This window comes from Chiroxiphia lanceolata, chromosome 6, assembly GCF_009829145.1.
Source record: "Chiroxiphia lanceolata isolate bChiLan1 chromosome 6, bChiLan1.pri, whole genome shotgun sequence".
Classification (NCBI taxonomy): Eukaryota; Metazoa; Chordata; class Aves; order Passeriformes; family Pipridae; genus Chiroxiphia; species Chiroxiphia lanceolata.
Genome location: NC_045642.1, coordinates 8464876 through 8480282, shown reverse-complemented (window position 1 = coordinate 8480282; position 15407 = coordinate 8464876). Strand labels below are relative to the sequence as shown.

Here is a 15407-nt window from a genome sequence, read left to right as displayed (position 1 = left end):
AATAATCTGGGCTGCTGCCATCATGACAAATCACAAGTTAATTCGAGGAAAGAATTGTGACAGAGGCAGCATTTTCCACACTCAAACCCCCAACTTCACCACAGGTGACTGAAGATGTGGTGCAAAGCAGCATTCCACATCCAGAAGCAGCATCTGTCTATGTGCGTGATCCTGATCAGAAGACCATGAACTGGGCTTACCCACAGCAGCAGCATCCCTTTTAATAGCTATTTACAGCAGTATGGGGTTCAAAAGTGGAAATAACCTTGAAAATTACATATTTTGCATCTTTCTTTTCTTTTTTTTTTTTCCTAATTAAAGTTCGGATCTCCTACAGTTTCTTTCAAAATAAGAGGTAAATAAATTTGCCAAATTATTGGAAATTTTTGAGACAGTATTGCAGATTCTTTAAAAAAAAAAATCCTTCATTTTATCCTTAAAAATTTATGGCTGTTAGATGTTTCCTCTTCCATTTTCCATTTTAACAGCAACACTCTGCAAAAAAAGTCTAAATGCTTCAAAGTATCAACCCGAGTTCCCCTCATAGCTCACTTTCTACACATTAAATGCTGCACTTTGTGTAAATTAAGTGAACTGAACTACAAAACATTACCAAAATCAACTCAGAATTAATATATGCCCTGACAGTGGTTTTAACAAACAAATTTCTAGAAAAGTAGGTCTGATCTGTAAGCACAGGGAGTGAAAAGCCCACTACATGATCAGGACTTGAACGACCTAAACAACACACTGGAGGGGACTGCCCCTAAACTCAGTGTTGAATCAAAGATGTAGAACTTAGCAAGAAGCCAGTGCTGTTACTTCTGAGGTTTTCAGGAGATTTCTTCACTTTCCAAGTTCAAAACCAGGTGGGGATAGTCAGGATGCTGATTACATTCCTTCCGAATTTCACATTAGGCTAGGAAATTATAGACTTTAAAATAGAAAACGTTCTACATCTTTCACAAGAAAAAACATGGGGTGTTTTTAAGTCAGCTCACTAATGCTGGTGGTGTCAGCAGCTGAAAACTCCAGCAAAGCAAAGGCACAGCTTCAACAGCTCCGAGCTCTACCACTGCATATCTGCATTATTATTGCGACAGTTGATTCTCATTCCTCATGAAGTGCAGGCTCTCAAATCTTTGAGCTCCGCTGGATTTCCAGAAAGCATCCAAAAGTATTCAGAAGACAATTAATCCTGACATCTGAACAGACATTCCGGAGTCAGCCCCGTTCATTATGGTCATGGCAAGTGAAAGAGAGATGATAATGCGATGATGGTGGCCGCAAACTTGGGTTTCCATCAGAAAAAAGCAACTTCAATACCAACATCTATTTTGTAAGATGGAAGGAGGAGGACAAATTGAAATTTAATTCAGAAAAGCAGCACAATAGGCAGTCTGGGTTAGAAACATGGATTTATGTTTCTAGGACAGTCAATAAGACTAAATTAAAAGCGTTGAACAGACTTGAAGAAATGCTACATAATAGGGGATATTATTAACATTCACAATTCTGGATTTTGTAATCTGAAATCCTTAAATTGCAGAAAGTATGTATATGCTTGTGAAATTTATTCTACTACCTGGTCATATTCCAGTGCTCCTGGGTACAGTGGCCATCCAAGAAACAGCTCTGCAATCACACACCCTAACGACCACATGTCTATGGCTTCACAAAACGGCAATCCCAGTATGATCTCTGGTGCTCTGCAAATTAAACATGGTTACTGAATTTTTTTTCCTTGGGGAAAAAAAGGTAATTCAACAATCCAACATGACAACAACAAAAAAACCCAAAAAACGAAATCTGTTATTTGATAACACAGGCTAATTATTTCAATAAAATCATAGCATCAGAAATTGCATTTTTCTTTAAATAATCTGTGGTAACGTTCTGCAGCTCCAAGGTGGTTTTTTTCCTACTATGTTTGCTATGTACATGAAAATAACTTATATGCCTGAAAACCAGAATGTCCCTGATTCAGCACTTTTCTCTTTCCTCCAGTATATCTCAGATGATTCATCCACTCAATGTTATATGCCTTTAACTACATTCTAAAAAAAATACAGTCTTTTACATCAAACAAAAAAATCAAACTAAAAGTTTCATCAGAAGATCCACTTCTCACTTCCCAGCTGGACAGTACACTTAAAGCTATTTAAAATATCAATTTAATTACTCAACTGCAAATCCCTTAATGTACTCAAATCAGTTCAATGTGATCAATTTTTAAATTGCTCAAATGAAAACACTGCACTTGCTAAACAGAGCGGGTGTTATTTTTCACCTAAAACAAATGTGAATTATTTAACCAACAGCATCTGAATTTATTTCTGCACTCAAGAACCAGAAAAATTGGTATTGACACAGCTGCTAAAGGGGCTTTTAGCATTTCTGTTCACGTGAAACCAACTCCAGTATTTCACAAATATCCATTTTCATTACATTTGCTCGTTTAAAACCTTCCCTCCCAGCTCATTCAAGCTATTAACAAGAGGAAAAAGAATTAATTCATATCTGCATTCTAACACAGAAAGACGCCTGGAGACATAAAGTATTATTTAAAGGATCACACTATATAGAGATCTACTTTTAAAGCACACAATCTGTTGTTAGCTCAGCGTGTCACAGAACAGTAGGAAGGCGGTTAAATCCAACAGGGCAATTCCCATTGCAGCTGGGCAGAACAGGAGCATCCAACTGAACAGGTAACATGCAATAAAGAAAAGCTTACAAATCTTGTGCTTCAGCACATCCTGGTGCAGTCTACTGAAATTCCACGTACAAATCAGACTCTCTGATCATAGTGAATTCCTACGTGTCTTATTCTCCTCTAGCATTAACCTTTATCAAAATATTCTCTAAATCACTGACGTACTGGATTGGGAGCAAAACCCTATTTTTATGCTACACTGGGACAGAGAAGCTATTTTTTAGCTATAGAGCAGACCAAGAGGTGAAGCATCTCCATCCCCTTTCACAAGGGGTAGTTGGTAGAAGCTGTACACAGACATGCTCCAAGCTCCAAGGATGCACATTCACCACCAGAGGAAGGACTCCCAATGCTCTGCCCCATCTCTGACCAGTGAAGCCCTTCAGGCTTCTGCTACAGGGAAAATCCAAGACTTTCCACAGATAAGGAAGCCTACAGGACAGGATATTCTGTTAAATATTTATGTACTTTCCATTCATGCCAACACATCAGTTCTTCCCATCCTTGCCACAAACCATTTCAGACGCGATTATATGAAGGATAAATCTTGCTACGCTGGCAGCGAAACTGGAGAGGCTCAGTTTTCCACTGCCTCCAAAGATGTGATTGCAATAAACTCCTGGGGATCAAACATATGTATTTCTGTAACGTGGGATCATGACACTGCAGTAAGTATTAGCTAGTTTTGTTATCTGAGAAATAAATTCAATATCTGTAGATGCCACAAGAACTAGAAATAGCAGCGAGAAACGTCTGCCTTGACCCGCTGGCCGGGTGCCAGCCTGCGTATGGTTGTTACAGATCTCCGCTAAAATACACTTCCTTTTGTTGTCTTATGTTACAGCCCTGAATAGTTAATGAATATACACACACACAGCCTATGGATATAGGGGCTTTAACAAATGCTTCTGCTAAAATAAGCTCTTTAAAACCTCTTACGTTTACTCGATGGTTAATATGTGCGCCGTACAAAAATAGCCGCAGTCGGTCGGTCTGTCGCTCGTCTCTTTGGAGGGACAGCATTGCAAATAATAGAAGGGTAAGGGTGGATATAATGCCAAAAAAAAAAAAGAGACAGAATGCTTTGTGCATTTCAAAATACAGTACTCTTTTAGTTTTTCATGGGTACCAAGAAAAGCACTAAGTCTAAGGAAAAGGGATGTATTTCAGGAGAGGCAAGACCTGTGCTCCGCACTTCCCAACACCTGACCTACCACGCAGAAAGGAAGAGGAAATCAATGTGCTACCTGCACCATAACTACAGTACAGTGAACAAAAAACATTTTCAGGCTAGCTTGGGGTGAGGAAGATGAAGAGTTGCTGCTCTTTCGGGTTCACTGTGTCCTACCATGTTTCACGTCAGTCCTTAAAATGGGGCAACTCTCTCACAGCAAACGTTACAGGAGAACTGTAATTGAGTTTGATTATGTTTAGATTGGTCTTAACCAGCTCAAACATTTTTGATAAAGGAAAGTTTGTTAATGTCAGGCTCAGAAGCACCTTTTTCTGTTTTCCCTTCTTTTGAACTTCCTGTTAAAATCTACCTGGAGAACTGGGGAGAAAAGCATTAAAGTAGACGGAGTCATTCTTCAATTTTTATTTTTAAGATGATCTTTCCACAGTTCCTTTCTCATATAAGAAATATTTTTACACACAGCTTAAAAGGAAGGCATTCCCTTTCCTAACTACAACCAAAGACATCAGAGTGGTAGGAAGTCCAGATGTCTCAACATTCACTTTAACATCAGATTACACAAAAAAAACCAGTGTTACTCAGTACTTCTATCTCTCAAAACAGCAACACACATACACACACACAGACACTAATGTTTGGTTTTTACTACAGATTACAAGATGTTCAGTGCACCAGAAGCTACCACAGTCCCCAACTTCGTAAATAGCATCTGTTATCCCATACCAAGACATCAACAAGGACAACGCCAGAATTTTCTAAACTTCCTAAGGACATCAAATCTTACTTAAATGTACTCAAATTAAAAGCAAGATTTTACAGAGGAAGCATCTATTTCCTTCTTATCCATGTTCCCTAAACATTAATTAAAAATATTATCATAAAATTTAATTTATAATTTAGAATGCAATATTACTACACTCGAAAGATTCACATTACTAAGCAAAAATTCCTAGAGTAACTCATCTGAAATGCTCCTTTCTCACTTTACACAGCACAGCTCAGACTTTTCAATTGTAAATATCTAAAAAGATTAAAGATGCAAATGAATATTTGCTTCAGTTGCTTGTTTGGATAGTCATATTTCTATTTATTACATCACAGACCATGAATACATATACTCTTCTATAAGGTTTTGTAATTTTATGAGGAAAGAAACCGTACAATTTGTTCCATTAAGTTGCTCGAAGACCAGAACATTTCATAAAATAGTTTAGCTTTGGTGTGTTAGCCGGCTTGGAATGAAGCAACAAAATAAACAAATTTGAAGAAAAATTAAATAGTTCCTTGAGGAAGGATTTAACAAAACAAAACAGAACAAACAAAACAAACCCCAAGCAAGAATTATTAAAAAAAAAAAAATCAAAACTTTAGCATAGTAACAGACAATTTCTTCCATCCTTTACACTGGATGAACAAAGAATGAAGAGCAAAAATTACCCATATTGAAAAGGTACATCATGACAAAAACTGTAAGAAGTCCAGCCATTTCAAATGATAATTACCTAGAAATCGCTGGTTGGAAATCTAATTTAGAACAGAATTTCCACGAAAAAGCTGAAACCCAACAGTTAATGCACGTAATAACAACTGAAGAACGGCATAAAACAATAAAAACAGCAGCTTCCCAGAACCACTCATTTTATGAAAAATTCAGCTGAATGCAGGAATGATTTCTCAAATATGTTCCCACTGAAGGCCCTACCACATAATCAAAGTACATATGACCCCTCACAGATCAAGGAAATGAGAGTAAAGACTGAGCCATTTTTATTTCATTTCTCTTCTGGCAGCATGAGAGGGTCAAAGGATCTACTGTCCATCCCTTGCCACTGGTTTATTTACTGACCACCAGGCTGCTGCTCTCCAAAAGAGTGAAGAGTATAGAAGCAGTCACCCTCCCCTCATGTCTCCCACTCCTTTCAACGCATCTGTGTGAATCCTTTCCAAGAACAAAACCTCTACTCCCCACCCAAACCAACTTCCACACTAGAAGCTGAAGGCAATGGTGCCACACGAGGAACATGGAGCTACTTCCATTCCCCAGGTGCTACTGCCTACTCTGAAGATGCTGGACATCTGGAATGCTGGCACATCTTTGGCAGTGGCAGCTCTTTCTTACAGCTTTTGCAGAAAAATTCTTTGCAAACAGGCATATAATCCTTATCAAGCTATTTTAACTCTGCTATTTCGAACACACAGAGTCAAAATTTTAATACTGGTTCTCCAGAAATTTTGGGTTCTATATATTCATATAGTTGAAGGTAAATGGACACAATGCTTCTAACATGAGCATTTTACACAGAATTTATACTCTTCTCATATAAGCCAAACTTTACTACCCCTATTTACCTCTGTTCATGGTCACAATGCCTGATAATTATCTGCTCTGGATACAACACACTGTCACCATTATAATAAATATTAATGCAAGGCAGTCATCCAAAGGCTAAGTTGGTTTTGTTTTTTTTTAGTAATGACCTGGTCAAAGTCATGCTATGGAGAACTCAAGTAAATGAACCCAATTTGCAAGAGTTAAAGTCAAATCAGATACCAATCTGAGAATAACACTTCTTTCCACCCCACTACCATCACCAGCATAATGAAACCATGTACTTTCTGAAAGGAATAACCAGAGGGTTGTGGGATGTATAATTCTTTTCTAAACAAAGGAGGTCTAAGAGGAGGATCAGATGTAATGAATAAGTTAATGAGAGATGGTAATGAGCATTCTGATGAGTATTCTCATGTACAATTCATTCTCTTCAACTACCAGTCTTTATCATGAACATGGAGGAAATGCAAACCTTTCTACAAGATCTGCAAGAACACAGGAAAGACTCTGGGGTGGAGGGATCCAAATCAAGGTGGCAATACTCCAAAAGAAAAAAAAAAAAAAAAATCACAGGCAAGTACAATTCAATAATTTGAAGGATGAAATGGGAAGGAACCATGTAATGACAAAACCTGTGAATGATGAATGATATAAAGAACAGTTGGCTCTACAGTGCATTCACGATGGTCTTCAGAAGGAATTTCAAATATGCAATTAGATCAACACAACAACAGGAAGTAGAGCATACATGGTATATAGTAAACCATAGTGAAAATTAATGTACAATAATATTAATTATTACCCATAAGAATTACTGTTATAAATTAACCAACTTTTCAGTGAAAAAACTAGACAACTTTACAGATTACTCGAGAAAAATATTTTACAACTGGGAGTAAAAATTGGATATCAGTACTTATTTTTAAAGGACAAAGACATACCAAAAAATATTATGCCTTATATAAAACTAGTGATATTCCCTCACCTTGAATAGTGTGTGTTCACTTTTGAATTCTGTGTTCAGTTTTGGTCACCCCCATCTGAAAAAGGATACATCAAATAGAAAAGACGCAGAAAAGAACAATATAAATTAAAGACTTCAAGAGACTTGGGTACAAGAAGAAAGCCTGGTTAGAACTATAAAGCTTCTGGAAAGAATGAGTGATCAGTAACATTACTCAAATTATATAATAAATAAGGGAAGAGAAGCAGCCAGAAGTTTCTAATGCCCAGCCTCGCTAGAGAAGAGCAAGGAATCCCACTTTGAGTAAGGACTAATGTAACTATAGAAGTGGGGATTTTTTAAACCCAGAATATAATTACCCTCGGATTCATAGGCCACTGCTGATGTAAAAAAATATTAAGAGTATTTAAGAATGGATCAGCAGAAAAATATCCACTAGGGCTCTAAATTATACAGCAAGGTTTGCATCCATGTAGAATAAAAATGGCCATCAATTGGGTAGAGATGTAAGAAACTTGCACCAGAAGCCACCAGTGTGCCAACTTTTGCTATGGTAGATTTTCTCCAGCAACAAAATTCCAGAACACATAGACCACTGAGCTGAAAACATATGTGTATCTCGTTTTCCATATATTAAAATCACTATTACTGCATAAGACTTGCCCAAGCAAACCCATTGACCCAAACTACAGTCTTCTGTACAGTATTCTGGTCCCTACAATCTTCTTCGTGGTCAGAATAAGTTTTACTTGTAATGTCATTTTGTTAGAGTAAGAATCATACCGATAAAATTTATAGAAGTCTTCAAAGAAGTTGTTACAGATCAAAAAAAAAAAAAAGAAATCACTCAAGTGAACTTCTTAAAACACTTTTATATTTGCCTCTTGCTTTTAAGCCCGTCGAGATGGCAGAATGCAGACTGGCAGTGTCATGTGTTAATGTGCATTTGATCCTAGAAACTCAAGTGTGGTACACAATGCCAGACAACGAGCCTTGCTCCCTGTCCTTCAAAAGGAATGGTGCTGCAAATCTATAATGCAAAACTGAATTATAGGTTTACATTCACAATCCTGGCTTTTGCACAGTTTTCCAGGGTTCTTTTAACTCGTCCACGATTAGGTATTGGGAAGAAGGTAACTAGCAAATTCTGATTGGGGAGGGGGTATTTTTTTAAACTCTAAGAAACTGAAAGCGAAAATTTTAAGTGCTCAGGCAGAGCCAGGAAATAAGTTAAGCTGCATAGGGGCATCTGTGTCTTTGAGGTGGCAGGAGAGAATCAATTCCCCCCACACTTTGCAATTTAAGGCTATGTCACCATGTATCACAAAACACAGTGAGAACAAGTATGTTCAGGATTATATGAGAAGTTATCCCCTCCTTCATGATTTCATTCCTCCTTCAAAGGAGTTTGGTGCACTACCAGAGCCTTGCATGGGAAGTGATAGTGAAATCAGAAGGAAAGGCTGTAAATATCTCCTGTAAATCTCTAAGGCCATGGGATTGCTGTGGTGGTGCTCATAGTGCCACACAAAGGAATTTTCATTTCCTGGTAGGGAAAAACTTCATTTTAGCATAATAAAACATTTCCATAAAACTGTGCATGCCAAATAGCTAGAAAAGACCTACTTCACACCACAGCCTTCCAGTGAAATATATATATATATATATATATATATATATATATATCTCTACATCTATCTATATATATATGTAACATACAAGACTGGCATACAGCTGCCAGTTTAACTTTGAATCCTGATCTGCCCTAGAGAGTTAAAAATCTTTATATAGAAAGTGGCCCAAATATGTAACTACTTACAAAAAGAAGCAACCACTGCAAAAAAAACCCCAAAACATTAGAAGACAGGGTTCGTAACAGAATAGGGAGAAGAAAATAAAACAAGAAATTAAATGAGACAAATAAATCAATCTTAGGTAATTTCATCAGAGAATACAAAATTACAAACAAACTATCCTAGCACGCTTTCCTGATACCGAAAAAGAATTTTGTTTTGAAAGAGCAAGCACAAATTTTAGCTAATACATCTCCTCTTACCACTTAACATAAATACTAAAGATAATCATTATTTAGTTGCTCCTTTTTGTTTTTTTCAGATGAGAATGTTATTTCACTAGACTCTTTTCCACTTATTCACTCTCTCTCGTGAAATGAAAAATTGATTTTACTAAAACCAGACGTTCATGCTTTTGTCTTTTCATGATTTTGATTCTCCTCAAAAAGACTTACTGAGTGATTTATTTATGTACTTGAAATGTTAAGCAGTTTTTGAATTATACAAAAATTAAGCAAAACAGATACTGATGTAGCAAGAGAATAACAAAAACTGAGTACAGAGAAACTCTTCAGATGCTTTATTGGTAAATAAAATTGTCTGCTATTTAATACAATTACATTTTGGATAGAAAAGTGTCAACATTTAAAGCACATTAAATGAGGTTACTTACCCATAACTGTGTTTTGACAATACCCTTTGTGTCCTTGTATGATTTACTCTTAACTGTGAGAACACTCTGCACTCCTCTGTCCTTGAGAGAGTCAAAGGTTGCAAGAGATGGTCACACAGACATTTCCTCTGCCCTCATCTGCAGCAAGAAACGTCTAGGAGGACCTGGACACCCTTTCTTCTGCAGTTTGCAGTCAGATTAACTTCCTGAGCTGAATTAACAGCCTACACATCTAATTTAATGAGATGGTCTCTGTCATACAGTGTGCTGTTCCTGACATGCCTCCTATATGCTACAAACACCTTTAGTGTTTTTTCCCGTCTTCTTTTCTTTCTTTTTATTGGGGCATGGCAAGGGGAAGGATGGGAAGGGAAAAGAAGCAATCCCCAGCAAACAAAAACATCTAAAATCTTGTACAAAGGTTTTGTACAAAACAAAACCCCAAGATGAGCTGGTGAAGGGTCCAAACTATTTTTGAGAAAACCTGACTTGAAATGATCTTGCTTGGAACAGCGATCGAAGGCAGGGCAAGCACAAGTAGCTGTGGAAGACCAAGCAGTGGGGCTGGTGGCAACCACAAACTGGGCTCCCCTCGAGGAGAGGATCTAACACCAGCAACGATTCCCAGCTCTGAAGGAGCACAAGAGAAGAGTGAGAACAGCACAGGGTGAGACATTTCAAGGCCTCGTGAATCAGACAGGTTAGAACTTAATTCCCCCCACCCTTTATTTTGTTGTTGTTGATTCTTTGGCAATAACAACTTCTAACTCTAGAAGGGTCTGCATGGACTTGCAGTGCCCAAACACATCACCTGAAGAACGGGTAGGGGGTTTCTGCAAAAGGGTAAGAAGCATGGCAGTATTTTCTTGTAGCATCCTCGTCGAGAATGACAAGACCTTGTAAGTCAGTTTTGGGCAAAGGCTTTTAGCTCTTGATGACAACAGTCCTACATCTGGACTGAGGTACAAAGTCATGGTGGTCCTAAAGAAGCAAGCAGACAGATCCCACCGGAAAAACCTCACCAGACACAAGGCAATGGGAAGAGGTATTAATCTAAAATGACTGATTAGCATGAGGGTCCCTCTTGCTGGCACGCTTCAGGTAAAACACCAGAGAACTCAAGGATATTGCTGTTACGTCAAAAATCAAATGACTCATAAAATATTACGTTAACTATCTATTAAGGGGGAAAAAAACAAAAACAAAAACCCAAACAAAATAAGATCAAAGTCTACCCTGAAGACACAAAGCAATGTTTCTTCCATTCTGCAGCAACACTTGAGAAAGACGTCGCCCTCCAACACGGGGCAACGACACACCCGCCTGCTGCAGGTCTGCAGCTCAGCCCAAGGCTTTGATAAACCCCCAAGGGTTTGATAAACCATGGAACTATTGAAACGATCTGAAATCATTTTCTAGCATGCAGCTGCTGCACGACAGCTCTTCGGTGCACGCTGTGCTGGAAACGAACGCGCCGCACAGATACTGGAGAAGGTAAGAAAATCTGCTCACATCCTCGTTTCTTTAAACTGCTGAGGCATGCCCATCTGGATGATGCTAAGTGATGTTCTGAGGAAATTTTGCAGCTCAGGTTGATGAATTTTGACTTAAAATGACGTTGTTTGAATTACAGACAGCTCATCGAAATTCAACACAAGTGTTTCTGAACAGGCAGAGCAATGTCATGTCTCTGCCTCAGACCTTCAGATCATTCTGTTTTCACACAAACTACTGTGTTTTTCTTATTTACCTTCCCAACAATGTTCTATACAGTAGTAGAGTAAGACTTTCACAGTCTATTATCCTGACTTGTAGCCTGAAGGTTATTGACCATGACACAATCCTGTCCTCAAATTAAAAATCTCTCAGAAGAAAAAATAAAAAATATTAAAAAAGAATTTGTAATCTTAGAAAAATGTCTGTATTTTCACTACAGATAACTTATGTAGTGATACTGGATTTTAAAAAAAAAAATTGTCAAATCAAGAATCAAACATTAACAGCATGACATCAGGATAAATAAGAGCGCAGGCTTGTTAAAGTTGTTTAATTTTAAAAGACAAACACGCAAAAGACTTCTAGGAGAAATTGATATTCTAAAAAAAATTGTATCCTATTAACAGCAACAGATGAGCACTTGAAAGTCAAATATTAATTAGTAATGCATTGGTTATTATAAATATTAATATATTATTTAATATAAATATTAAATTATCAATTAATATAAATATTCAAGTCAAAAGCACATGCAATTTAAAAAGTAGAGTCTAACAAAATATCATTTATCAATGCCACAGCTTCACATAGGAGATTCATGTCCCTTCACTAAACAAATGGAACATTAGAATCCATTTCTCTTTGGATATTCCCCCACATAAAGTGTTCTGTAGATACTTAATACCTATGTCAGCTGTTAAATTTAAAACAAAAAACCTAAAAAAAATAGAAACATTACAAGAAAGTTATTATGGAAAACCTACAGATCAGCTACTGGGGCAGATGAGTTAACATACATGACATTAAATCTCCTTTCTTAAAGTTACACTGGTAGAGACTTTTTGGTTAATAAGAATATTTTTAAACACTTCTGTTTTCTAAGTGCACTGCTGGATTCATACCCTACAGATATATGCATGGCTCAATGTTCTGTGAGGATCTGTTGCTTCCACAGAACAATGCAGAAAAATAAACCCAACATAGAGCACACAGCAACATTTAATAACCTTAAGTAGTAATTTATGATGCTCTGGCAAGTGAACCCACTGGCTGACTTAGCGAGTTTTTCCCATACACATTTCTATGATTAGACCCCTGGTGTAAATATGACACCACCAGAAAAAGTCACATCCTTACCCACAGCTCAGTGATCCCAACTAACATAACCACGGGGAAACACAACAGAGCCTGAGCTTTGGGGCACTACAGAAAATCAGCTGTTAACGTTCTGACAAAACTAAGACAAATTACATTAGAAAATGTAAAAGGCTGTTGGTTTTCCTCCCTGATGAATGAAGGCTGTGGACTGCTTCCGAGGAAAAGTACACAAGTCTATTTTGGTAGGCCAGACTGCAAGACTTCAGCCTTTACAGCGTGTCCCAACACCTGCTGGCCACAACACCACAGTCTGCTCAAAGAATCTGTGTGCAATGGTACCTTGAAGTGTTTCATCCCAGCCATGAATCCCACCAGTAGCAGGCTGCTCGTTTTTCCCTTTTACTGGTCTCCTTAGGTGCTTTTTCCTCTCTGCTTTTTCCCTGTTTTTCCTTCCCTGGATTCCCACTTTAGTTTATTTGTCCTTTCCTGTTGAAAGGAGAGTCTGTCTATTCTTAGAAGAGTTTTGGATCCTAAAATAAACTGCTTAACTATGTATCTATTACATTCAGATTGATGTCATATCAGACCCTGACAACATGCTACAACAGGAATGCAACTACAGCAAAGAACCCCAGCATTTCTGCAAGCCCTGCTTTGCAAAGGTTTTTGAAGTAAAATTACATACAAGAATGCAACACACTCTACCCAAACATTAAAGCATAGGGTAGGGATTTTTCCATTTATTCTTCTTGCTACATAAATGCTGATATCATTTTTCAAGCAGTTCTTGCCTGGTATCTAACAGTAAAAACCAGACCCTCCACCACCACTCTAAAGAGGAGAAATCAGGGTAACCAGATTACACTGGGAATTCTTAAAATTCTGCTGTCAGCAAATTGAAGTTAAAAACAGGTAGTGCGGTTTAAAGGAAAAAGATATAAATGGGATCTAGATAATAACTGGATAATAATGGGAGCCTTTCATCTGAGTGAACCCTTTGAGTCTGGTCCAGGACACTAATAATTGCAAGCAGCTCATTAGTTATGGCTAAAAACTTCATTCTGTTCCCAATAAAGACAGACACTCGTGTCAGGAAAAGGCACTTGTTGACAATAATAACAGAAGCAGCAGGGATCAAATTGACCGGGAACTTTCCCCTCATTTACAGAAGAGCTGCTGCTCAAATTGGGCTGTAGCACACTGACTGCTCGGTGCCCTGAGCTGGGCATGTCAACTTTTGTCTCCAAGAGAAAAAGGAAAGGTGAGCTACCTCCACTGACCTCCCTTCTCAATGTACAGAGAAAGAATTGTACAGAATTTCACAAGGCTCTGCTGGCAAAGTGTGAGGGACAATAAACATTTCCTGAACTTTAAAAAATAATAGCAGTAGTTGCTTCAAGAACACAACTATCATGTTTGAACTATTAAAGAATGAATTCATATAATATCAACAAAGACTATGAAGTGCTCTCAAATATGTCCTGAACTGAGAATTGAAATATACACCACATAAAGCCCATAATCCAAGTACCACACTGTGCCAAGGAGATATTCTAGCTGCAACATTCAAATGACTTGCATCAAAATGCAAAACCAAAACATGCCAACTAAAAATTTATTTTGAATAAACAGCTAACAAAAACTGCAAAAACAAAATCATTGTGGAGTTGGACTATTCTGCATGTGACACAAGCTTTGGCCAAACCCTGAACACTGCCCTAAAGGCCACGGTATTATAGGAGTCTGCACAGTAGGAGTATTTACTGGGAACTCCTGCTCCTTGAAAAGATGAAAACTGAAGTCCAGTTAACAAATCTCCCCTAAAAACATATCTGTGATTTCCTTGGAGATGTGGAGAATTCACACTTGTTTTGTTTCCAGCATATATGAATTTTCCAAGGGGAAAAAAAAAAAAAATTCCTCAAATCAAAGTGTTACCTTTTCTTAGTCCCAGGAACTATTTTTAGGTTATGCTGTCACACCACAAACTGATAGGACAAACTTTCAAAGGCCAGCCTGGCATTATGTCATCACTTTTTAGTAAGGCTCCCAGCACTGCTCTTGCTATGTCTTTGCTAACAGACTCAATGTTTCCTTTTGAGTCAAGTTCATTAAGTTTTCTGGAAGTTTTACATTGTGCCTTTCACTTTAAAGAAGTCAGCCTAGGAACATAAGCGGGTAACCTGCGTATAATAAAACTGGGAGGAAAAAAGAATAAATCTCTTATTGAAAGAAAAAAAACCACCTCCCAAAAGCAGCCCACTATGGCCCAGTTTCACCAATATCCTGAGTTTGCTGTTTACAAACTGAACAGTCCCTAAACATACACACACTTCGATAGGTAGGGGAAATCTTTGCAGTTTTCTTCTACGTTAATGAAGTTCCTATAGATCTTTTGGGTCACTGGTATTGACCAAAGAGTGTAGGTGAAATAAGACAGGATCCTTATCATCAGCTCAGTGGGATTTTTGTGTGACATGCATTTCCTCACAGTAAGTTTTTCTACATGTCTTCCTCGTGAAATCATGATTTTAAGATTGACAGCAGTAAAGACTATTGACTAATATATGAATAAGAAATTAAATTATCCACGAAAACGGTAGCATGAACTAACAGAAGCAGGGCGATATACTTAAAAGAAATCCTTGGCAGTAATCCCACTGCCAAGACAGACTTACAGATTTGTTTGGAATTACCCAGGAAGAACTGCAGTCAATCAGCCTCCAACAAGGCTCTCTAAACAACATATACATTAATGATGATGCTGGGACGTGAGCAGCAAAATTATCCATTATCAAACAGTTGCTGAGATGCTGGAATACTTGAAGTCTTACACAGAAATAGCCTCTTGAGAATAAATAGTTGGAAACAAGAACAGTATCAGATCTACATCAAATTCAAAATAGAAGAGACTTAGAAG

General features: G+C 37.7%; 1 protein-coding gene across 4 annotated transcripts in view; it reads right to left on the bottom strand.

The window, feature by feature from the left end:
- Positions 1-15407, bottom strand: part of HIPK3 (homeodomain interacting protein kinase 3) — a 73230-nt gene that overhangs the window by 22341 nt on the left and 35482 nt on the right. For all 4 annotated transcript variants that reach the window (XM_032691932.1, XM_032691934.1, XM_032691933.1 and 1 more), the window contains exon 3: positions 1586-1709. In XM_032691932.1, the coding sequence (XP_032547823.1) occupies positions 1586-1709 (124 nt within the window). The remainder of the gene's footprint in view (positions 1-1585; positions 1710-15407) is intronic.